Source organism: Eumetopias jubatus, unplaced genomic scaffold (genome assembly GCF_037043125.1).
Source record: "Eumetopias jubatus isolate StellerSeaLion01/CBP00866 unplaced genomic scaffold, mEumJub1_p1.0 scaffold_8, whole genome shotgun sequence".
Classification (NCBI taxonomy): domain Eukaryota; kingdom Metazoa; phylum Chordata; class Mammalia; order Carnivora; family Otariidae; genus Eumetopias; species Eumetopias jubatus.
Genome location: NW_028274814.1, coordinates 95,704,205 through 95,728,990, shown reverse-complemented (window position 1 = coordinate 95,728,990; position 24,786 = coordinate 95,704,205). Strand labels below are relative to the sequence as shown.

The 24,786-nt window shown below is 40.0% G+C and overlaps 1 protein-coding gene across 2 annotated transcripts in view; it reads left to right on the top strand.

Moving 5' to 3' along the window:
- Nucleotides 1–14,224: 14,224 nt before the first annotated feature.
- The window catches only part of BEST3 (bestrophin 3), a 32,523-nt gene continuing 21,961 nt past the window's right edge, over nt 14,225–24,786 (top strand). For both annotated transcript variants that reach the window (XM_088025635.1, XM_028110978.1), the window contains exons 1-3: nt 14,225–14,376; nt 17,475–17,569; nt 18,034–18,267. In XM_088025635.1, the coding sequence (XP_087881761.1) occupies nt 14,225–14,376; nt 17,475–17,569; nt 18,034–18,267 (481 nt within the window). The remainder of the gene's footprint in view (nt 14,377–17,474; nt 17,570–18,033; nt 18,268–24,786) is intronic.

Sequence of the window (24,786 nt, the reverse complement as noted above, 5' to 3'; positions counted from 1 at the left end):
GCAAAGCACTCAAAGTGATACCCGGGACATAGAAAATATTCAAGTAATGTCAGTTGTTGCTGTCATTATATGTATTAAGTCGTTTAAACTCATTACAACCCTGTGACTTTATGCCTACCCTACTGTGATCTCCCATTTACTGATGAGAAAATGGAAAATTTATACTAATTATAAAAACATAACATAAACACTTTTCAAACCTAAAAAAGGATCCCTGGCTATAGGTGTGAACCAGATTAGAAAAACAGTATATTTTCACTTCAGTGAAGTATAAAATGTAAAGGGAAAAAAAGTTACATTTTACATCAAAAACAAAATTAAGTAACATTAGACACTAACATAAAGGGGTTTTTTGCACATTCAACATTGAATGTGCAAAAAAAAAAAAAAAACCCAAAGAAAACTATTAAATGTGCAAGAAACATTGCAGAGGTTTGTAAATGGTTTTCTCTGAAGTCACTGACCTGGAGCAGTCAAAGGGATGCTGGCAGATCTATCAGTCATCCTTCTTTGTCCTATTTAAATGCCACTTATCCCTATTCTCAGTAGGCTTGAATAGGCTTGATTTCAGATGCCTGTGACTCATATTTGTACATACTAAATGTATTAAAAACATATTTTGTGCATCAACCTATACTTTCACTTTGAATGAAAAGTGCACACACACCCAAGCATTTTTATTTTAAATCTTTATCCTGAGAACAGCCATACATCAAAATCCTAGGGGAAGTCAGTATAACTAAAATATTTTTATGAATGCTGTTCTTAAAAAATACGACGCTGGGGGAAATGGTTACACTCCTCTCCTGCCTCCTCTTTCAAATATGGCGGTAACCTCAGCTGGTGGATGGCCTCCTGTCCTGCACTGGGCACCCCAGGCCTGGCTCAGGAAGGCAGGGAAGGGAGGGGAGCAGAGGATGAATTGCAGATGTGAAGACCTAGAAGAAGTTACCAATGACTGGCAATCCAAAGGTGAGAAGCCTAAAGAAAGGAGATGGTGGTCAGTGAAGAAAGAGGAAGGATGCAGCAGAAAAAATGAGAGGAATGGATAGAGGTGAGGACTAAAATGGCAGGCAAGCCACAACAGAGAGGTGAGATTCACCTTTGCAAAAGGAAATCAAGCTACTGAAGAGACCTTTGGGCTGTGCTGGAGACAAATGAAGGGGTTTCTTTCTAAGGGCACTGAAACTCTTACGTCCAAGCCAAGAGGTATAAAGTATGGCAAAACAAACAAACAAACAAAAAAACAAAAAAACCCCACAAAAATAAGCTTCTCAGCCTACTGCTGTGTGTTTACAAGATTTACACACGCCACGTGGCAGCAAGCAAACTACTCATCCACTGAAGTTTACTTATACGTAAACTTGGCCTGTGGTTACTCCTGGTTTTCGTCTCCCGGAGTGATTGAATAGATAGGACATCTGTATCTGCAAATCTACACAAGGAAATGTTATCACCAAATAACCCAGCTGCATCGCGGGTTGTAACCTAAGTGATTTCTTGAACCATTTGGCTTCCTCAATTCCCTTTAGCCATCCTGGAGATGATTGAATTTCAAGTCAGTATTGAGTCTCCCTGAGAAGTTAGTCTTGTGTAGAGGAAAGGGAAGAACATTCAGATGGGTGGGGCTGGAGAATGGGCCGTGTGAAGAGAACAGGTTGGCTAATACACCTCAGGGAGGATGGCTCTCTCCTCCTGACCACTACCCTTCGGTCACACGGACCCCCTGAAGTTCCCTAAGTGTATGCTATTTCACACCTTTGTGGTGTGAAATGCCCTGCCCTGGGAGAGCAGATTGTAATCTCTCCCCACCTGACAATGACATGTTCGTATGCCTGACTCTCCCTCTAGACAGTGAAGCCCTTGAAGGAAGGGAGGGAGCCTTACTCATCTTTGTATCTCTAACTCCCAGCACCAAGATGGACACATAGCTGTTTCTCAATATCTATTTGTTGAATGAAGGAATCAAATGCTTGAATACAGTTTTTTTAACCTATGAGAATTTTGTTTATGCAACTTTCTTAAAGCCTATAAAGCAAGATGGAGTGCATTGTTTTGTGTTTAAAATCACATTGGCCCCTGTGGCAATCAATGGAAATTTATGTAATCTGATTATTTACTATGTCACCAAACCTCTAGAGTTAGACAAAGACTGGAGGGTGGACCCAATTAAGAGACAGAGAGACATATGAGTACTTCACACAAGTGATAAATTAATATAAATACATTTAAAAGCTATTAAAATTTACATCTTAAAGTTAACCCTAAAGTAGGTATTCTTAATTTGGGGGCCAGGGATCTTTAGCAAGGACGCTTAGTAAGGATGAACTTTGAGGGGTGTTACCTAGGAACCATACAAAAAAGTCAGTCAAAATGAAGTCTATGAATATGTGTATTTCGCAAGGGAGCTGGTACATAGCTCTCATGAGATTCTCAAAGGTGTCTACAATCTAAAAATAATACAATCCATTAATGCAGAGACACTTGCAGAAACATGAAAAGAAATATGCACAAGGATGTTTGTCACAGCATTTTTTGAAAGTAAAAAATCGGAAACAATCTAAATGGACTTCAGTAAGGGAGTGTTGAACGCATATATAAAACATGTGTGATGTGTAGCATACATATCTAGGCATATTGTTCAGTGAAAGAGCAGATTACCACACAGCATGTATAATAAGGTCTTATTTATGGAAAATAATGTGCATGTGTATCTAGGCATAGAATGTGTCTGGAAAGACCATCACCAAATGTTAACAGTCATTGTTGATTGGTAGAATTTGGGATGTTTCTGTCCTTCCTTTTTACTATCCTGAATTGTTTGAATTTTTCAGGAGCATGTTATCATTTTCACAAAACAATAATACTATTTTCAAGAATTGAAGGGGATGTTTAGAGAAATGTAAGGAAGGCGGGATCGTAATTGACCACTATTGAAACCTTGGAAATTATTAGCCGTAAAGTTGGCATCCAAAGAGATCACTGCTGCTCCTCAAGTAGACCCCAGAGTAAGATAAATCGTAAGGCTGAGCCAGCATGGCTATTCCTATGTCTGAGTTTAAGAGTGTTCAAAGGAAGTGACAACTGGTCTTGGAAATTCCTGGCTCCATCTAGCTCACCATAAACTTGTTTTTCTGTGAAGACGCAAGAGCTCTGTACGATAATAAAACCATGTGTGTAAGAAGTAGAAACAATTGCTTATTACCACTTATGGTTGTGCCAGTCAGCCCGGTATGTGGCACAACCTGTTCCTGAAAGAGTTCAAGTTGCTCATCATCTGAATCAGAATCAGTTTAGAATCTTTTTTTATGTTTTTAACAGCTTTATCAAGGTATATTTGACACAATTTTATTTTTTATTTAAAAAATTTTTAATTCCAGTATAATTAACGTACAGTGCTGTATTAGTTTCAGGCATACAATATAGTGTTTCAACAATTCTATACATTACTCAGTGCTCATCACAATAAGTGTGTCCTTAATCCCCATCACCTATTTCACCAATCCTCCCACATGTCCCCTCTGATAACTACCAGTTTGTTCTCTATGGTTAAGAGTCTAGCCTTTTTGTTTGTCTCTAGAACCTTCTTTCTTCCTAAAAGGACAAAGACCTTCTTTCAACCTTAGGTTTGAAATGTGAAATGTTTATTTGTAAGATTCAAAACCTTCGCAGAAAGACTACGTATGAATGCATATTTGACCTGAGTTAACACATCCTGGTTGATTTTAATTCTTTATTTTGGGGGTATGTGAAATAGCACCATGGTTCTAAGAGTCAAAACCATCCAAAACTACAAAACAGAGTATCAGGTAAGTGTCAATCTCCCAACCCTGCTACCCATTCCTACTTCCTCCTTCTTCCCACCCCACTCCCACCCAATTCTGAGTAACAAATTTCATTAGATTTAATCCTTTTATATCTTTTGCACAAATGAACAGATACATGTATATTTTATCTCCCCCTTTTCTTTCATGAAAGCAGGCGCACTATAGGAACTCTTTCTTCTATTTTTGAGATACAATTCACAGAATATAAAACTGTCCATTTTAAAGTGTACAGTTCACTGGTATTCAGTACCTTCACATGTCATACAAGTACCATCTCTGTTTAGTTCCACAGTATTTTCACTACCCCAAAGGGAATCCCCATAACCATTAAGAAGTTACTCCCCATTTCCCCATAGCCCCTGCCAATGACTAATCTGTTTTCTGTCTCCATGGACTTACCTAGTCTGGATATTTAATGTAAATGGAACTAGACAATATGTGTGACCTCTGGATCTGGTTTCTTTCACTTATCATAATGTTTTTGAGGTTCATCCACAATGTCGCATGTATCAGTACTTCATTTCTTTTTATGATTAAGTAATATTCCATTGTATGGATTTACCACATTTTGTTTATCTGTCCATCAGTTGATGAACAGTTGGGTGGTTTCTACCTTTTGGCTAATGTGAATAGGGCTGCCATGAACATTCATGTACAAATATTTGTTTGAATATCTATTTTCAATATTTTGGGGTAAAAACCTAGGAGTAGAATTGCCAGGTCATAGGGTAACTTCAATGTTTAACTTTTGGAAGAACCACCAAACCGTTGTCCATAGCAGCCACACCATTTTACATTCCTACCAGCAATGTACAAGGGTCCCAATTTCTCCACATCCTTGCCTACACATGCTATTTGCTGTGTTTATTTTTTAATTATAGCCGTCCTAGTGGGTGTGAAGTGTACCTCATTGTGGTTTTGATGTGCATTTGCCTAATGACTAATGATGTCAAATATCTTTCCACATGCTTATTTGCTGTAGGCACTCTTTTGCATTTTGTTTTTTTTCACCCGATACACCCTGGAAGTCACTCCCTATCAATTTATAAAGATCATTCTTATTCCTTTTTGCATCTGTGTAGTACTCCATTTTGCGGATTACCATAGTTTATTCAACCACTTGCCTACATATAGGCATTTAGGTTCTATCCAACATTTTGCAGCTGCAAATAATGCTGCAGTTGATTTCTTGGTACATATGCATTTTTGCGTTATTGGAGGCATACTTCAAGATGGATTTTTGGAAATGTGATTGCTGAGTCAAAGGGGAGTTAATATGTAATTTTGTTAGATATTAATGACGTATGCAAAGTACAATCCTGATTCTCTTAAATAGTCTAATGATAAATACAACAAAATTAAACTTTTTAAAGATGGGTTTGCAGAAGGGAAGCCAAAGAGAAAGAAGCAACCCCTTAGTTTTTCCATGAGGGAAAGGAAACTGTATATAACTTACCTTTTTCTTTGGTCTTCTTATAAGAGATAATGCTATACTAAGGAAAAAGTAGCCTTGTCCACACACAAGCAGATCGCATTTTCCTAAAGGCAAGATTTATGTTTTTATAGGATGCCATGAGGTCTATGAGCTGAATTCTAGGAGTTTGCTTTTATGCAACTCACTTTTGTGCTTTTAATTTAGTCTAATCATGAGTCTATGTGAAAAACAGATATGAGTGAATATGAGTCATCCCCAAACTATCAGGGTATGTAGAGGGTGGGTAAGGAGTGAAGACAAGACTTAATTCTCAATTTACCTCCATTTTTATGTCACAGAAATATTGAAATATATCAGAATGTGCTCTGAAATACCCTTTAACAGAATATCTACACCCTTCATATACTATTACTCTGCTATTGGGATGTAGTCATTAAAATTCCACTAAAGGACTTTGGTAACTTAATCTTTACCAAGAATCATATCCCCTATCCCAGAAGGGCATTCAAGGTCAAGAACCTCGAGGCCCCTTATGTGCCACAAGAATGATATCACCACCACCTAGACCATCATTAAAGAACATTTACTGTATTCATCCTTTCATTACCCTGTTATTTTAATGGGTGTGCAATGCATTTGTCACCGGCAAAGTGAGTGCTCAGTCCCATGCCTGGAACAAAATGATGCTATGGAGTATTCAATAGGAAGTAGAAGGAATCGATTTATTCCTGCCTCTTTCCTCATAGCTATTTAATATACGTGGTATCCTCATCTGAATCTCCTTGAGCTCAGTTTAAAAAAAAAAATGTAAGAGGCAGAGTTACAGATGGATGCCTGGAAGAGGCCATTCACACCCCTACTCTCTAAATTCCTGAGTTAGCTAAGGATACAGAAATTCAGAAGAGAGGTGACCACATAATGCAGGTGTAGCATTCCACAGTCCAGAGAGAATGCAAAGTCAGTACTCAGAGGTCCCTAAACGCTCTCAGTCTTTAGCTTTCTGGAGTGCTATAAAACCGCTGCAGGAAAAATACCAAGTCTCTTCATTTTCATTCTATAAAAAGCATATGAAAAAGATGGGCTAAACATCTGAGTAAAAATATATGTTCTCTTATTCATATCACAAATATTTATTGGGTGCCTATTAGATGCCAGGCACTTTTCTGGGCGTTAGATATAAAGCAAGTAACAAAATAACGGAGTCGGTTCTCAAGAAATTTACATGAGAAAAAGTGGGAACCTCCCTAGTCTCTTTTTAAATGTATTCATTCAATAAATATTTATTGAACTAGGCATTGGACACACTTTGTTTTCATCAGTGAGCAAAACAGACAGCCCCCTGCCCTCGTGAAACTTCCAATTTAGTAGGGACGAGTAAGGCAATAAACACAATAAAGGTGTGAATTAGGTGGTATATTTAAAGGGGAAATGGCTCCCTGCCCAGCGGGGAGCCTGCTTCTCCCTCTCCCTCTGCCTGCCACTCCACCTGCTTGTGCGCTCTATCTCTCTCTCTCTCTCTCTCTCTCTCTCTCTCTCTCTCTCTGTCAAATAAATAAATAAATAAAATCTTTAAAAAAATAAAGGACATAAATGGCGTGGATAAAAAGCAAAAGGATAAAGGGGATCCAGACTACAATGGGGACAGAGGTGTGCTGGGTCAGTATGCAACTTTAAGTACAATTATCAGATCATTGAGAAAATATTTGAGCAAAGATTAGAAAGAATGAGGGAGACAACATCTCAAATACCTGTAGGAAGGGCATTCCAGGCACAAAGATGAGCCATTCCTAAGGCTTTAAGATGGGACCATGCCAGACATGTTCCAAGAAAGACAAGAGACGAATGTGACCCATTGGATAGAGAAGAATAATAGGAAATGAGGCCTGAGAGGAAATGGGGCAAGCCATGAAACTTGCAGATGGTTTAAGGACTTGGGCTTTTAACAGGGAGCCATGGAGGGGCTTTGAGCAGAGGAGCGACACCACTCACCTGATTTACCTTTCAGTATGAGCACTCTGCCTTCTTGTCAGAAGACTGAAGGGAGCAGGTGGAGAGCAGGGAGGCATGCCGGGAAGCTGCTAGAATAAGCTGGGAGAGCAATGATGGTGGCTCAAGGGAGGTGGGAGAGGAAGAGACAGGGATGTGAGAAGAGAATGAGATGACAGATTCTGAGTCTATTTGGACAGTGGAGGATTTGTGGAAGACTGGACTGTGGTATGAAAGAAAGAGAGTAGCTGAGAGTGACTCCAAGGTTTTTACCTCTTGGCAGGAAGGAATTTTCATCAACTGACATGAAAGGTTGCAGGTGGAGTATTTTTTAGGGAAAAGATTAGGAGTCCAGTTTGAGGCATGTTGGATTTGAGATGTTGATGAGAATATGACGAATATTCTGGAGTTGGGGGAAAGATCTGAGCTGGAGGAATAGATTTGGAAGTGATATCAAATAAGATTTTTTATTGCATATGATTAAATATGAAAATATGGATGTTATTTTAAAAATACAAAATTATATGGAGCACAAACTGAAGTTTCTCCTTCATTCTCTTACTCCAAACCCACTACCCTCCCCAACAGTAGCCATTAAGCAACAACGCACCGTATGAGAGAACCAGAACCAACATCTGTTTTTCATTTCCACATGCATTTTACCTCAGACAGAAAGGTGTCTTAGAGGTATCCAGATATTTATGCTTAGAATTTTTCTATTTACCTATATCTTCCCTTTGCCCACATAGTTTTATAATTTCCAAATGATCACCTTCTACCACTATAGTGGTGAAGTAACAGAATTTCTCAGCTGTTTGGAATATACTTGGATTTACATGCTTTTCATGTAAAACTAAACTGTTTTTTAGTTGGTTCTGTGTTGCAGGCTTTTTTTTTTCTCTAGTGATCAGGAATGTACCTGAGCTAAGCGGTACCATCCATTTAAGAAATACCATTGATTAGAAAGCACAGGATACACTTTAAGCACCATAGTAATAATTCTCTAGACTCTAAGCTTCCATCCCTAAAATAGAACAGCGTTTCTGTACCTTCCATTAGAAAAAGATAACCTTCAGAATTTGAACTAATGCATTCTGTTTTGCTGAGCTGGCAATTACTCAGTGTAAGGAAAGTAATGATGACTCCTCAAATATCCAGTCTCTTATGAGCTTAGAGCTTCATCTGTAATAAAATTCAATAGCCTTTCTAATCCTAGAAGTTCTCTATTTCTCCCCTGAAGTCATAAAGAAAAAAAATTAATTAACCCCACTTTGGTTTGATTTTTGGCAGAGTTCTATCGCCAACAACATGTATCAGAAACCTCCATACATCCGGACTGACACATGGCTTGTCCCAATCAGCTGCTTGCTATGCAGCGATTGCATGCTTCACAGCAACCAGTAAAGAAAGAGAAACAAGAAAAAGTAAGGCAGGAGTTCTCAAGAAGCTTACAGTCCCTCTGAGCCAATAAAAAATTATCTGGCGGGCAAAAATATCACTGTGCATGGTTCTCAAACCAACTGAGCCAAGGTACTCTGCCGTGGGAAAAAAAAAAGGCATGAATGAATGTTCTCAATAGAAAGTTTATGAATTTTTCCTGGGCTTTAGCACTGACTACTATCTTTTTTAGAGAGATCCAGCATATTGCAAAATGAGTTAAGTGCCAGAAAAATTATTAACAGAATTATTAACAGAAAAACTGAGGATTAGCTAATCATACATAATTCAACAACTTGACTTTTTCTGGGCACATGAGCTCCTACTTGTGATTTACTTTGCACCCATTTCTTTCTGATAAAATGTTCTTATTTGCAGGATCAAATAAAACATCAAAGTTACGTGGTGCCCTACAGAGAACCGTGTCACTTGAACAAATCTGAAATCATATTCTGTAGTTCTTGTTCTTCATAAGCAAATGGGCTCAAAGGACAAAGCGAGAGTCCTAGCAGCCATCTCTTTCCTCCTCCTCCTTTCGCTCCCCGTAGCCCCTACAACTGTTTCTGCCTCTGGTAGTAGTTTTCCTCGGGGCTCTCTCTCACCACCCTTCCTCTGCATTCCACTCACCCACCACCCCAGTTCATACCAGAACAGCCATAACTCCAAACTGGTTCCCTTCCTATAGTCCCTGCCCACTCAAATCCATCACACTCTGTGCTCACAGACTCACCTTTCTGCAGCACAGATTTTTTTCAAGCCCTTTTCCTGTTCAGAAACATTTAATGATTCCTTACTCCCCATTTAATAACGTCCAGAAGTGGGGCACCTGGGTGGCTCAGTTGGTTAAACGTCTGCCTTCGGCTCAGGTCATGATCCCAGAGTCCTGGGATCGAGTCCCGTACCCACTCCCTGCTCAGCGGGGCTTCTGTTTCTCCTTCTCCCTCTGCCTCCATTCATGTTCTCTCTCTCAAATGAATAAATAAAATCTTTTAAAATTTTTGAAATAAATTAAAAAATAATGTCCAAAAGTCTTAGAGTCAGAATCCAATTCTCCAAAATACAACTTCTGGTCTTTGAATATTTGAATGCAAAGTTTTGCATGCACGTGACCATGTTCAACCAAGCACGCTGAAGAAATTTGGCAAAGACTTCTCACATCAATGAAATAAGCAGAAGAGTTTAAAATGAATGTGGGGCTTTTTAAACAGTTGGTTCTCCTTGAGGAAGTGGCAGGGGCTACCTCAGTTTTTTCTCGTTTGCCTTTGAGAAACAATGGGTGATTTATCCTGACACCTATGGATAAGTATCAGTATTCTCATCACTTAGAAATGATCAGTTGTTCTTTATGAATTTTCCTGTCACTGGATCTTTACTGGAATCAAAGCAAATGTGTTTATTAGGATTGTTGAGAGTCAGAGTGTCAGGATTACATAACCTGATGTTTGCTGTCAAAAGAAAATATGACTGGAATGGTATGTGCATATATATATGCATATATATACATACATATATATTTGTTGTTCATATATATATACACACACAGAGATGTCTATCATATTGTTTGCTATTAATTATAGGAGTTAAAATATTTTTTATAAAAGTTTAAAAAGATGAACTTTATGCCAAATGATTACCACTCCTCTAGGGTGGCATGACAGAGTATGACTCTGTTCTTCATATGTTGTTTTACTTTTTATTTTTTAATAAGCATGTGTTACTTTCAGAATCTGGAAAAATGTCTGTTTTTAACAAGAAACTTTAAAGTTTTCTTCAAAAAGTCATATGAACAGTTAACTGTGCAATTTGGTGTTTGTTGGATATTTTAAAATTAGCTACAGTGGCCTGTCCCCTCTAATGGGTTAACTTCTGAAAGGCATTTTTTGGGACATGTTAGACATAGCCACTGGGCTCAGAACTCAATAATGAGAGTTTGTTCATTTAGTCTAATCACTATTGACTAATGTGCATTTAGAATGCGATCTCAACCATTAATTAGTCATTCCTCAAAACAGTGCGATGGGAAAGATGAACATCATTAACCTTGTTTAAAAGTGAGACCAGCCAACCGTGCCCCATAGAGGAGGCCGACTCCCCTGGTTACCCAGTCATGACTGCTGGGAATCCTGCCACATTTCAGGACCACCACACATCTAGTAGGAGACACAAAAGTGAGAATTTTTTAAAAACACCTCCCATGTTTCTTTTTTTTTTTTTTGAAGATTTTATTTATTTATTTGACAGAGAGAGAGACACAGGGAGAGAGGGAACACAAGCAGGGGGAGTGGGAGAGGGAGGAGCTGGCTTCCGCTGAGCAGGGAGCCCAATGTGGGGCTCGATCCCAGGACCCCGGGACCATGACCTGAGCCATCCAGGTGCCCCCAAACACCTCCCATGTTTCTATTTCACAAGCACTTGGGTTTAGATTTGTTCGAACTCTATAACATTGATAGTCTTGCAAACCCTTATAAATGCACCATCAGGTCTATCCAACCACTTTTCATGGCAACCAAATGTAAAATGTGCAGCATGATATATGTGCTTTTAAAACATTCACAAATTCCCCCAAATGTACTACAGAAGTATCATGGTGACGATAAGATGATAATCAGACAACAGGTGCATATTGAATATCCATTATACGCAGGGCTCCATTCTGGAACTATGAACAGGGATGGGGGAAGAAATCAGACACCTATGCTCTGTCTTTGTTCTAGGGTACTTATAGTTTGATAAAGAAACCAGGCAAATGCATATAAAACTTAAAAATGCTGTAAAAAAAACCTTTTCAATGTATATTTCTCAATTTTAGAATAAGCACTTTTTTATAATTTTCTCACAAAAAAATATATGTTTTTTGTAGTCATTTCAGTTAAGCTGAAGTTGCAATGCTTGGTGCACACATTACTTTAGAAGGTTGCAAAGACCCTAAATTATTTATTTCATTATTTAAAGAATGCGGATGAACTACCTCTCTCAAGAAGGAAACTATGGAAGCCATTTTGAATTGTTAAAAAATTTTCCTAGCTGCCCACGGAAGGATAACAAATGTAATGAATCCGTGTGCTATTTTCCACTACACTAAGCCATCACACATAATAATTTTCTATGCTCTTCTAAAATATGCACTTGCACGCACATGTGCACACACACTCACACAAACATACATGCTTGTTGCTTTTAATGGAAGAGCATTCTCGATATCTCTCAAACGAGTGAAAATCTTGTTTATATTCTCGTCTGCCCCAGTTTATGGCCTCACAAAAACTCGCTCTTCATCCTAAGCACACACAGACTGTCCCGATTCCCCTTTTTGCCCAGTGAAGCCTCTTCAGAACACTTTAGGGAACAATGGATCTTTCTTCCTTGATCCCAGGGTAGAATCAAAATGAAAATAACAGACTTAAAGGGCCCAACCTCCTTCACGTCACCTCCGACTTCTCATTCAAAGGGGTACTTTGGGCGGCAGGTGGAGTTATAATTATAGAGTAGAAAAAAGCTACATCAGCAGCTGTTGCTTCTGTTTGTTCCCGGCTATAACTGTCATCAGTGGGCAAATTGGCATAAACAGGCCTCCACAAGTGGAAAAACATTTAACTCCTGGACTTGTCACACTCCGGGTCTTCTCGGTGGCCAAAGAAGGAAAGAAAATCTGAGTGTGCATGAGCGAAGCGTGAAACCGAGCGCAACACCGACCTGAAGGCTCCTCTTCAGGGGGAGCCTGAAATTGGAAGATTTTCTTTCCTGTCGGAGACTCCAAACCCAAGAAATAGGTTAGTGCACAAAGAGTACCCATGCATTTTCATTCTGACCTCTACTCTATCTGATCTTAATTTTTCAGAAGGCTGAAACAGACGGGTGAACTGTTAAAGAAAGTGGAGGACTGTTACCTAAAACGAGGCTGCCTGTGAGAACAAATTATGAAATGGGCTTAATTTATTATGCTCCTCTCCCACAATTTTGGCTGTACTCACATTAGACAGAGAGACAAAGTAAAGATGGGAAAATGAGACTGGTTTTGTGGCATGGTTCCTGTCCTCTTGTAATGCCACTTACTTATGCCAAGAAGCCCCGGTTTCTTTACGAACATCAGTGATGTCGAAGACTTAAGTTTGTGAATATAGTGCCAGAGTTTTATTTCTTTAAGGGAAACAAGGCAAATTAGAGTTGGATTGTTTTCCCACCTCTGAATAAAGACAGGAAATTTTCTTGTTTATTTTTTTTAAGATTTTATTTATTTATTTGTCAGAGAGCATGCACAAGCAGGAGCAGTGGCAGGCAGAGGGAGAGGGAGAAGCAGGCTTCCTCCTGAGCAGGGAGCCCGATGCGGGGTTCGATCCCAGGACCCTGGGATCATGACCTGAGCTGAAGGCAGCCGCTTAACTGACTGAGCCACCCACGCGTCCCAGGAAATTTTCTTGTTTAGATAAAACGTGCGTTGCAGGCTACTTCATGTAAGAAATCTGCTAGAGGATTTACTTCCTGTGTCTAGCCCAATTCTACCTAAAACCTAAGTAGCTCTATAAGACCCTCCTCATAGATCCTTTTGAAGCAAAAAAGATTTCAAAGAAATTTCATGTTATCTGTATATGCTCCACGTTAGAGAGTAGTGGGGCAGGATTTTCAAACAAAGATTAGTTCAGGGCCATCTCAGAACTTGAATGTTTGCTGTCTTGTTGAAAAGCAATGGAATTGCAGAGAACTCACTGGAACTAGGCATTGGGGTCCAATTCTCATCCTACTCACATCTATGGAACAGATCCAAGTAGAGAGAGCCCAAATAATGGCCTCCTTTTGGTCAGCTCCAAACAGAAAGTGAACCTCCCTCAGTATTTTATGCATGACTTTTCCTTGGGGAAAGCACACCTATCCTACTACCGCAGTGGCCCTTTCTTGTAAAGTGTACACAGTGCTTACCGTGCACTCAGAGCCCCACTACAGAGGTACCCACATCCAACTAACGCCACCAAAAGTGACCCATGAATTAAATTCCCATAAGAGGCTTCTTTTCAACAATTTATCTCCTGATTTCTAAGAAGAGAGCCATAAGTTCCCCTTAGGAAATTTAAGGATGAAATAAATACTTCTTTACATACTTTAGCAAATAAAGACCCAAACAGTAAGTTTGGCCAGTGCTTTTGAAAATGTCAATTAATATAGCATACCGATACCCTAAATCTTCCCATGAATTAAGAAAATACATGACAGGTGATACCACAACATATTTCATATATCATATTTATTCATTCAAATATTACTGGGTGATGACTATAAAACCTGAAAATAATATTTAGAAATCGAAGCAGGTTCTAATATCACCTTTTCCAGAGACTACTTTCCTCCCCTTTTCTACCAAAAGATTTAACGCAGAGATGGTGCTTATCTCCAAATTCCAAATCGTTTAAACAGAGAAAGGCAGAATGGGGAGATGGCTGGTCAGTGGCTTGAGTTTCTTTGAGACATAGACTTATGCTGAATCTTAAACATTGCTTTTTACTTGTGTTTTGTCTTCTTGCTCTTCTAGAAAAAAAAGCTCTCCAAGATGACTGTCACGTACTCCAGTAAAGTAGCAAATGCCACTTTTTTTGGATTTCATAGGTTACTCCTCAAGTGGAGGGGCAGCATCTACAAACTACTGTACAGGGAATTTATTGTCTTTGCTGTTTTTTACACGGCGATAAGTTTGGTGTACAGGTACCTTCCTTTGCATGTCTCTTATACGGCCATCAAATATCACGTAAGAATACAGTCTCAAAAATCTGAGCCTTTGGTTGCCGCTGACTTTTGCATTATGTAACCTCCTCCTTTGCATGATCCTCTCTTGCCTCTTCAACTCAGGACAGAGTATTTTAATCCACACCTAACCGTGCTTAGGATGCTAAGTAGACTCTAACTATCATATTCAGGTGGCTCTCATTCCCGCCCCACGTTAATTGATCACAACGAGGGATTAGTCATGCTGCCAGAGCTTTGCTAGAGGTACAAAAGGGAAGATTTATGCGTAAATCATCGCTCAGTGATGATTTTGAATGGCAAAGGCCACAGATGAATAACCATTTGTGCCTATCTGCTATGTCATTGATAATTTCAGTTTATGATTTGACAGCTCATAGCAACTACCCACATAAGTAAGGTGTTCGTGAGTGGTGTATATCAGGCAACTTTCCTTTCTTTTGCCTGGAATGACAAGATCTTATCCCGGATGGTGCCTGTCAATCTTACCAATACCTCAACTAAGCCTGAAAACTAATTTATTTATATCTTCTGAGTTCGGGGCATGTTACATTCACAACAGAAGATGTTTATTCTTTATAACATCACAACCTATGCCTGTCAGACTGACAGAAAATTTGAGAAAAATCATGTCCAAGAAATACTTTCATGTCTAAAATTATAGTCTTAATAAAATTTTATCAGTAATACCAAGGAGAAGCTTTATGAGTTTTTTTAAATTAAAATTGATGCATACATTTCTACTCTGGGGAAGTTAAAACTTAAGAAAGCTAAAGGTTTTTGAGGCTGTATTTCCACCTTTTCGATGTATTTCAGTTTGTTCTTTCCTGCATACAGATGAACAAATTTGTATTATCATTGCTCTTACCTACCTTCTTCTTTGCAGCAGCAGGACTCCATCTGAAGAAGAGGGATAGTAATTTGGCCAGCTGATAATTATCAAAAGTAGAATAGGAAGAGCTATTTTGCTGCCTATCAAAAATATCTGTAAAGGGAAAGTTTTATTTACAAACCTCTAATGATCCTTCAGATGTGTCTTATAAATACAATATTATTTGGACAATTTATTTTTGTGTCAACTAATCCTTCAGAATATGAAATGGTGGAAGGCACATGACGTTTCAGAATAATTGTCTCATTAGTTTATTTTTACTAATGTGAGTTTATTGCTGCTACTGCTGCTTAGGATAGAATAGCATTCAGAGCAGCTGCATCATAGCCAGAAATGCTCCATGGGGCCTCAACTTTTGCTCCAGGATCTTATTTATACCCCACAAAATTGTATGCATATATTCCTTCTAAAGACCAAAAGTGCTTACATTTATAACTATGATCAGTTGTGCAAATCATTCTTTGTTTTTTCAAGTTCAACTATAAAATCTTGTTAAAATAGATGTTTGATCTTGATTGAAGGTATACCAAGATCTATAGGCTGAATTTACCAAAAAAAGCCAAACATACTTGTAGAAAAATATAGACATAGTGTCATTCTCATGTGTACTAATCCTGTTTTAAAATTCTATTATAAGCAAATAATTATACTCAGCAAAAATCGTAAGACAAAGCCAGAATTCATTTCTTTGATTATATCTCTTTTTACTTTTGGATGAACTTGACAAAATCATCATTTTAGTACTTTCTAGCTAGTAAACTTTCTATGTAGCTAGTAGCTGAATATTTTTTCCTCTGGCCGATTATTAATAATAACAACCCCTTTATTATCAATTAAGTATGACACCATATGTTAAGTAGTTGTATATATAATATATTCTTTAAGCCTCATAACATTCCTAACACATAGGTATTATTATCCCCATTTACCAATGAGAAAACTGAGGCTCAGAGAAATTTAAAAATAGGTTCCAAGTCCAAATCTGTAAGTGGCAGGTCTGGGATTCAAACCTGGCTTCGTCTGATCTTATGGTCTGTGCTTTCCATATTTAAATCCTTTTTGACCATTTCTATTTGAGTATCAGTAACTGTTCTGGCTGTGACTTGTCATTGGCATGACCTTGATGGGCCTGTGTAACCGGTTCCTGACTTGAGAACTTCTGACACTTCCTCCAAAGCCGAGGCGGGAACTCCAAGCCCACCCTGCACCCCAGACCCCTCTGTAAGCACCCGCTTTTCATCTGCAACTGATTGATGGCTCACTATTACCTCATTATCCCTCTGCTTCCTGTATCCAAGTTCTACTGCCTCAAACAGGCCTTTGGCACATGTTATAATGGATTTCCCAGGGATTTCTTCCTCCCTTGGAACAGCTGTTCTCATTCTTTCATGCAAATTCATCTGTGTTGCTCCTCTTTCTAGATCTTGGCCATTACTATTAACTTGCCTTGAGACCTTTCTTCTGAATCTGAATCCCCTCCCTATAATATAAACATCAATAATAGTTTCATCAAACGAATTTCTGTCGAACAATACCAGAAAATGAGTTTTGGTCAGATCTGTAATACAAATTTTTATATTTATATTATGTAACTATAAAAATTTTTACTTCTAGTTATATCTGTGTTGTTCTATATTTTAAGTAATTGTAGGTTGTAAAATAAACAGTTACAATATCCTTCAAAGTACAGCACATATAATCAAGAATGTGCTAAGTAGCATATTCAGGAGAGAGTAAGACCAGGATGTCAAATTTAGGGTTATTATTTAGTAATTAACTTAATAACTGTAATTCACTTAATCAAGACACTCTTTTTTTTAAGCCTACCTGATGAATAATTGAAAACTGCACCCTTTCATGAGGTATTTTGCTCTAAATCCAATGTATTCATCACATAAAAGCTTAAAATATAAAGTATCTAAAAATAAAAGTTAATAAACCCCACTGTCTAATGGCCAATAACATTTATGTATTAAAAACATTGGTACTTGAACCATTCAGCAATTAAAAACTTTTGAGATACGTCAGCTTAGGTAGGAAAAAACGTTATTGCTCCTTAAAAATAATTACAATTATTTGTGCTTAATTGTTTGCACTGAATATCACTTGCAAAGCAGGTGCAGAAGTATAATATCATAAAGGGCTGTGCATTTTATTTTTGCTCCAGATTGTTACTTACAGGAGCCCAAAAACGTTACTTTGAAAAATTATCAATTTACTGTGACAGATATGCTGAACAAATTCCAGTAACCTTTGTGCTTGGTAAGTATAGGTCACACGCAGAATGCAGCCACACAGCTGTCTCCGTTAGGATGACATGGATGACTCTGCATGGGAGTGTTTCCAAGCTGGGAGGCATGCCTGAAAAGCCACTGCTTTGCAATAGAACCCCAACCACCCGCAAGGTTTGCCTTCAGGGCTGCTTTGGCTAAATTAACACCAAACAAGTTTGAGGTCATCATTTGTTATTGGACAATCAAGCTTCCTCTTCACTAACTGTCCATTTTTGCTGTCAATATTTGAACTCTAATACCCACTTACTGGGTGCTATGGCATCGCCAGGCACAAATTACTTAATTTTTTTCTTTGGAGGGCAAATTCATAAGATACAGATAACAACATATTTTTACACCCCAATCCCTAAAAAGACTGAAATTCTGCTAAAAGCATCAGGGTCAACATGTCTGCTGTAAGAAATTGCTTTAGAGTTTCCTGTTATTTTGCAGGGTTTTATGTTACTCTGGTAGTGAACCGATGGTGGAACCAGTTTGTGAATCTGCCCTGGCCAGACAGGCTGATGTTTCTCATCTCTAGCAGTGTTCACGGAAGGGACGAGCATGGGCGCCTGCTCAGAAGGACATTGATGCGCTACGTAAATCTCACATCTCTGCTTATCTTCCGTTCTGTGAGCACAGCTGTGTACAAAAGGTTCCCAACGATGGACCACGTGGTTGAAGCAGGTAATTCTGAATGATTTTGCCCTCCATGGACTGCACTCAGCCTGGATGGGAACCTTCAAAATTCCTCTGAAATTTTCTTTTATTTATTCATTCATTCAAGAAACATTTATTGATGACCTACTATGTGCCCAAAACAGTCTTAAGAGGCAAAAATTAGTAAGACATAGTTACTGCTCTCAAGAAGTTTACCTGGGGGCAAAGGAGGGAAAGTGGCAAATAGTCAACTTCAAAATTAAGTGGCAAGGAGTCACATGGCCTTTAGGTAAATATACCATAATAATAATTACCATATTTATTAGAACCATTTTAATATTATCTGACCCTTTCTAGCACTGTATAGTTTATCCATTTTCATAAATATTATTTCACTTGGGCCTCAAAAAATAAATAAAACATGAGAAAGGTAGGAAGATTCAGAGAGGTTGTGACCTGCCTTGGATCAACAGCTAATTAGCAGAAGAGCCAGAATTTTAATTCAGGCTTGGAAATCCTAAGTTAATATTTTTCCCAAAACATAAGTAGATTCTAGTAGGAACCAGCAATGTGAGTTTTCACCTAGGCACTGTGGCTCTGTTGTCTCTCTCTCTCACTCCTCAAAGTAGATGGAGTTGGGGGCGCCTGGCTGGCTCAGTCTACAGAGGGTGCAACTCTTGGTCACGGGTTGTGAGCTCAAGCCCCATGTTGGGTGTGGAGATTACTTAAAAAAAAAAAAATCTTAAAAAAAGAAATAAATGCAGTTATTCAACCTGGACTCCTGGACACAGTATGCTGAGGACAAATCATGTTGGAAGGATGGTTCTCTTTGGTGTGTTAATATTTAGGAGAGAAGCTGTTAAAGCAGCCCTCAATGGGATGCGGATTAAATGAGATCATTGTTGGCAGGCACTGAATAAAAGTTGGTTGTTGTGCTGGGTTGTTGTTAGTCGATCTGATAGTTTGTTGGGATATATTAATGAATACATATTTAAAAACCATGAGATGATTCTGCCTTTATATTGAGTATAGTCTCAAATTAGGTTGCTGTATCCAGTCTCCTTCTCTGAAATGGCCTTGAAAACAGATTTTTTTTTTTAAAAAGATTAGTATTCTGGGGTTGTTTTTGGAGGTTTTTATGCATGGGCATAACAAGCCTCCTTCTGACTTCAGTGATTCAGTTGGTTGGTGTTGAGCCTCTGACGGAGGACAGAACTGACGGAGCCAGGAGGGGCTAAAGCCTGTGTGGGTGCCTTTGTGGCCACCGCTGATATCACAGTGAACATGTCCCTACTGTTCTCGTTCACTCCTCAGTGTTCTCACAAAAAGCAGAAAAGGTGGTAGTTGGACAGCTTGTGCCCCCAGGAACATAAAGTTTGTGCATTGGGCAGCGGGGCCAAGGTTCCGAACCACTGCCCTCGAAGCTGGAGGAGCCACTCCAGAGGCCGGGTCCTTCCTGACTGCCCACGGCCCGCCACATTGAGGGGTCACCCACTCTGTGGACTGGCAGCCGACTCACCAGACCTCTTGTTCCTTTCCCCCACAGAGAGGGCTGACTCAGTGTGCACACGGGCTCAGTTTCCAAGCTCCCCGAGCTGGACACATGCCTCCGCCACTGTCTGACTGTCCTTGGCCTGTGCCAACGTTTCTGGGAAGAACAGGAAGTTCAGGGATGGCGGAAAACATTTGGCAGAGGCCCTGAGCCCAGAGCCAGGGCACCTGCTCCGCCTGAGGGCAGAGAGGGCTGGTAAGTAAAGCACAGGGGCCCCAGAGGGGCTGGGGCAAAGGCTGGAGGCAATGTTGAAAGCACAAGAAACCCTACTTCCTGTCAGGTGACTTTCCCACATAAAATCCCCTCTCAGAAAAAGTACATGTTCTCAAACCTCAATGCACATTAGATATTATTAAAAAATCAATATTGCTAAAAACACAGATTCAAGATACCACCCCCAGAGATTCTGATTCAGCAGATCTGGGGTGGTGTCCAGGAATAAATGGATTTAACAAGCCCCTGGACACTCTGAGGCAAGGAGTCCCTGGATCACATTCTGAGAAACAATGGGTTTTAAGGCAATCAGAGTTTCCCTCTAACCTCTGCACCTGCCTTCATGGAGGGTCCCTGCCACAAAGATTCAGGACTGGCCAGGAGGAACTGAGTGAGAGGGCGGAAAGAACGAAGACCAGCATCTCCTTCTGAAGCATCTGGCAATCCCTTGACCGGAGCCGGATGAGCTAGGTCACTCATCTGCTCATCCCCCAAACTTTCCTTGCTTAATTTTAAGTTCGACAGTCAAGTTCCAATAGCCTGGAAAATTAAAAGGACCAAATGCACTCCATGGGGGTAATACATATGCTCTGATGTTACAGGTTAAATTTCTCAAATTAAAAATAAAATGGTTTCATTTCTGCTCACATGAAAAGAGAAATAACAGAGTGCAAAATAATATCTATCATGCTAAAAATTCCCTAAACTAGTCTGTTATCAGTTATTTACCAGAGTAGCTGTAACAGAAGCATCTCTATCATCTTGCCTATTGGCAACAAACCTGGCCTGGAAAATTCCAGTCATTCAATCACCAGCCCCGGAAGATGTCATTCATCTTAAGTCAGGTGCACAATCCAGACCTTCTGCCGATTCAAGCGACGGCCTTAATTGGGTGTTAGCATTATGGAATGAAACTGAATCAAAACATTTTATCTGGTGTTTCACAGTGATCAGGAGAAAAAAATATTTCTCTCCAAAATTACTCACCAGAAGCACAAAAATAGGTAATGGGAAATTATCTACATTCCTCTAAAAGAAACATTACTAAAGCTGTTGCTAAATCTGTCATGCATTTGCTTATTTAACAAAGATCTACTGAGTGTATATGATATGCCAGGCACCGTGCTGAGCACGGGAGCACAGCTCTAAGTGAGAATAGATCTGGTCCCTGGACTCAAGGATCAGTAAAGATTGCTACAAATCTTTGCTCACATGAATCATTTTCAGAGACAAGCACAACTGTATTTACAGCTGAACTTTATATCTCTACATTGCATTTCTCTTTCTCCAAAATCGTTTCCTTCTGTGCTTGGTAGCCCATAAGTGATTAGAAAACCATAAAATTTGGGGTGCTGGAGTGGCTCAGTCAGTAACGTGTCTGATTCTTGATCTCAGCTCAGGTCTCAATCTCACGGTCATGAGTTCAAGCCCCACATTGGGCTCAGGCATGGAACCTACTTAAAAAAGAGAGAGAGAGGAAAAGAAAAACAGTAAAATCTGAGGAAGGGGCACTATTCAGTTTTCTTAAAGCCCCAGAATCATAATGTGAAGTTCCTTGAGCTTCTTCTATAATGAGAGAGCCTGAGGAGACCCCATCAAAATTTTTATCGGCACTTATGGTTAACAGACATTAATACAACTAAGCAAACTCCTAGTTGTCAAATGGCCGTTGAGACACAAGTTCTACCTTTAGATGCACTGGCCAGAAAGCTAGCCCCGTACTTAGATCATGTAACCTGTGATCTTCTCTCACTAAGCAAAATCGAATGGATGTTGTATAGTATTGACTTTCTGCCCTGTGGTCTGCTGTTCAAGTTCCTTCGGACGCATTCCATGACGCTGGGGCTCCTTGGTCTCTGTGAAATCTCTAGCTACTCTGAGCTCCAGAGAGATGCCAAGGGGTTGGTGGTATTCACGGCTGTGCCAGTTTTTATTCTTGGCTGAACTTTTACAACCTGAATCAGTTACCCCTATAGTCTCACATGATGCGCCCAGAACAGACAGAACGTCATCCTGTGAGTGAAACTTAACTCACTTACGCACACTTGCTCTACACAGGAGAGAAAGTGCACGGTGGAGCTAGCCCTACTTGAATTAATGCCATGGATGGGTAGTCTCAGCGGGTCAGTGCTTGAAAATCCCACACAGTTCTAAAAGTTAAATCAAGGCATCCACTCACTGTTTCTCAAAGTATGATCGTAGACTACATTTATTTATCAAGGGTACTTTAATTTTTTAAAGATTTTATTTATTTATTTGACAGAGAGACACAGCGAGAGAGGAAACACAGGCAGGGGGAGTGGGAGAGGGAGAAGCAGGCTTCCCGCTGAGCAGAGAGCCCGATGGGGGGGCTCAATCCCAGGACCCTGGGATCATGACCTGAGCCGAAGGCAGACGCTTAACAACTGAGCCACCCAGGCGCCCCAATCAAGGGTACTTTAAATTGCACGTTCCTGGGCAGCTGGTGAAATTGGAATATCTGGGGCTTAGCACCTCAGAATCCCCATTTCAAACAAGCTCCTGGAAACACTGTAGGATGTTTGACCCACGCTGAGAATGCTAAAAATGGCACAGCAATTCTGTGCACTAGGGTAGATGTTCCTAAATTTTGTTGCAATTTAAAATCACTAGGGGTCTTTTAAAAATACTGATGCCTGGCTCCCACCCCCAGACATTGGGGTTCAATAGGTGTTTGATTCAACCTGGGCAGTGGGAGTTTTAAAAGCTCCCCCCCTGACCATCCTAATATGCAGCAGAGTTTAGGAAGCACTGTACCAGAGCATAGAGCACACTGTTAACTCCTCCAACCTCACCAGCAAGTCACCTCAGGTCTATTCACTCCGGGCAAATGAAATTCTGGGCCACCTGGACAGGTGAGGATTAAGAGCACTGATTTGGGGGGTGTTATTTCCTGTGTGTCCTGTGTAGAAGGCAGTGAACTATCAGGGGACAGGGATATGGCTGAGTAGAGATGTTTTACCCATATCAGGAAAAGAGAGAAGGTTCTCTGTCTCTGGTCAGCATTGCTATCCTAGAAACTGATTTTACTCGACCAAATCCTATTTCAAGTTTTTCAAACTATGGGTTGTAACTCATTATTGCGTTCTTTTTTTTAAGATTTTATTTATTTATTTGACACAGAGAGACACAGCAAGAGAGGGAACACAAGCAGGGGGAGTGGGCGAGGGAGAAGCAGGCTTCCCGCCGAGCAGGGAGCCCGATGATATGGGGCTTGATCCCAGGACTGTGGGATCCTGACCTGAGCCAAAGGTAGACACTTAACGACTGAGCCACCCAGGTGCCCCTCATTATTGGGTTCTTAAATCATTTTAATGGCTTGCAACCAACATTTTTAATGGGATGGAATGGAATAGAATAGAACGGAACCGATCAGAAAATATCAGAGAGCATACCAGCTGGAAGAACCAATCATTGTTTGGGAACCCCTGTGGTTCATGGTTAAAAAAAAAAAAGTCTGACATCTTGCTGTGCACAGCATTTCACAATGTGATACCATCTCTCTCCCTCAACCTCTCTTATCTCCATCTGATTTTTCCAGTTGACAAGTATTTCTAAACCTCTACCGTTGAGTTTAAAGGAGCGCTGTAGTTGACTCCAGTGGCTTTGTTCCATTCATTTTGAATGTACAGTACAGAGATGAAAATGAGCCAAGCACACTGCAATCTTCCTGAAAAAGTCATCTCTCTGAGAAAGGCTCAGATGCTGAATGCACAACTTTATCTTTCAGAAAGAACTGGCAATAAACCCATTCTGCCTTCAGGTTCTGAGATGCCGAGCTTTTAGTTCTTCTGCTAATAGAGTCTCATTGCACTTGCACACTCTGCTTTAAAAGCAAAAGACATCTGCCTCAAAATCAAAAGACATCTGCCTCAGCTTCAACTGAGGCAAAATAGACCAACTGTACAGCGACAAAAATCTATAAAGACTGGACAATTGTTTATCAGTGGACTTAATTAGGCCTTTGGCTTGAGGGCAATAACATTTTGCCTTAAAGTAGGAGGTCCTACTCTATCAAATCACAATTCAAGTTGCCATCGTGTGGGTGTGTTTTACTCTGATTTGAAATATTAAGGTTTCTTGGGATAAGTAGAAAAATTGCTGAGCAAAGCTGAACTGGCCAGAAAGCCAGAAGGAAGAGAAAGCAAGAGAAGCTCTGGGCACATGTAACAGCAAGATAAAATAGCAATGTCAGGGCTGTGGATAGGGCCCGAGGGTACATGGCATGGAGAGTGACAGGTCAAGGTCACAGGGTTGTGTGAGGACCAGCCCAACTGACAGGACTACCAAATTGTGGCAGATCAGTGCCTGTGGATCACACAGTCCTAAAGATGAGGGAAATGACCGCATTCTGAGAAAGATCATTGGTTTCTGGTTACAGTGGCCTGAAGTCCTGATAAAGGTAGCATTCCATTTCATAATAAACGTTCTCTCAACTGATTTGACCAACAATCTATATATATTTCCTTGTATTTGACCAATGACTTGATTTCCAAAGACAGGTTTAGTTCAGATAAGACATGTGACCCTGCGGGGAAGAGCAAAACCACCGTGCCTGTGCACTCTTGGAGGACATATTAATGTCTGGTTTGTCACCCATCTTCCATGGAGCCTAGCAAAGTACTCTGTACCTCTGGGCTGAAAAATTAAAAATCACCAGCTTTCCTTGCTCTGCATTTCCCCTTCCAATTGGTGGGTGTGCTACCTAGGGGAGGAGCTAACTCTAGCTTTAGGGTCTGCCCGGAATAAACCCTCTGCATAGT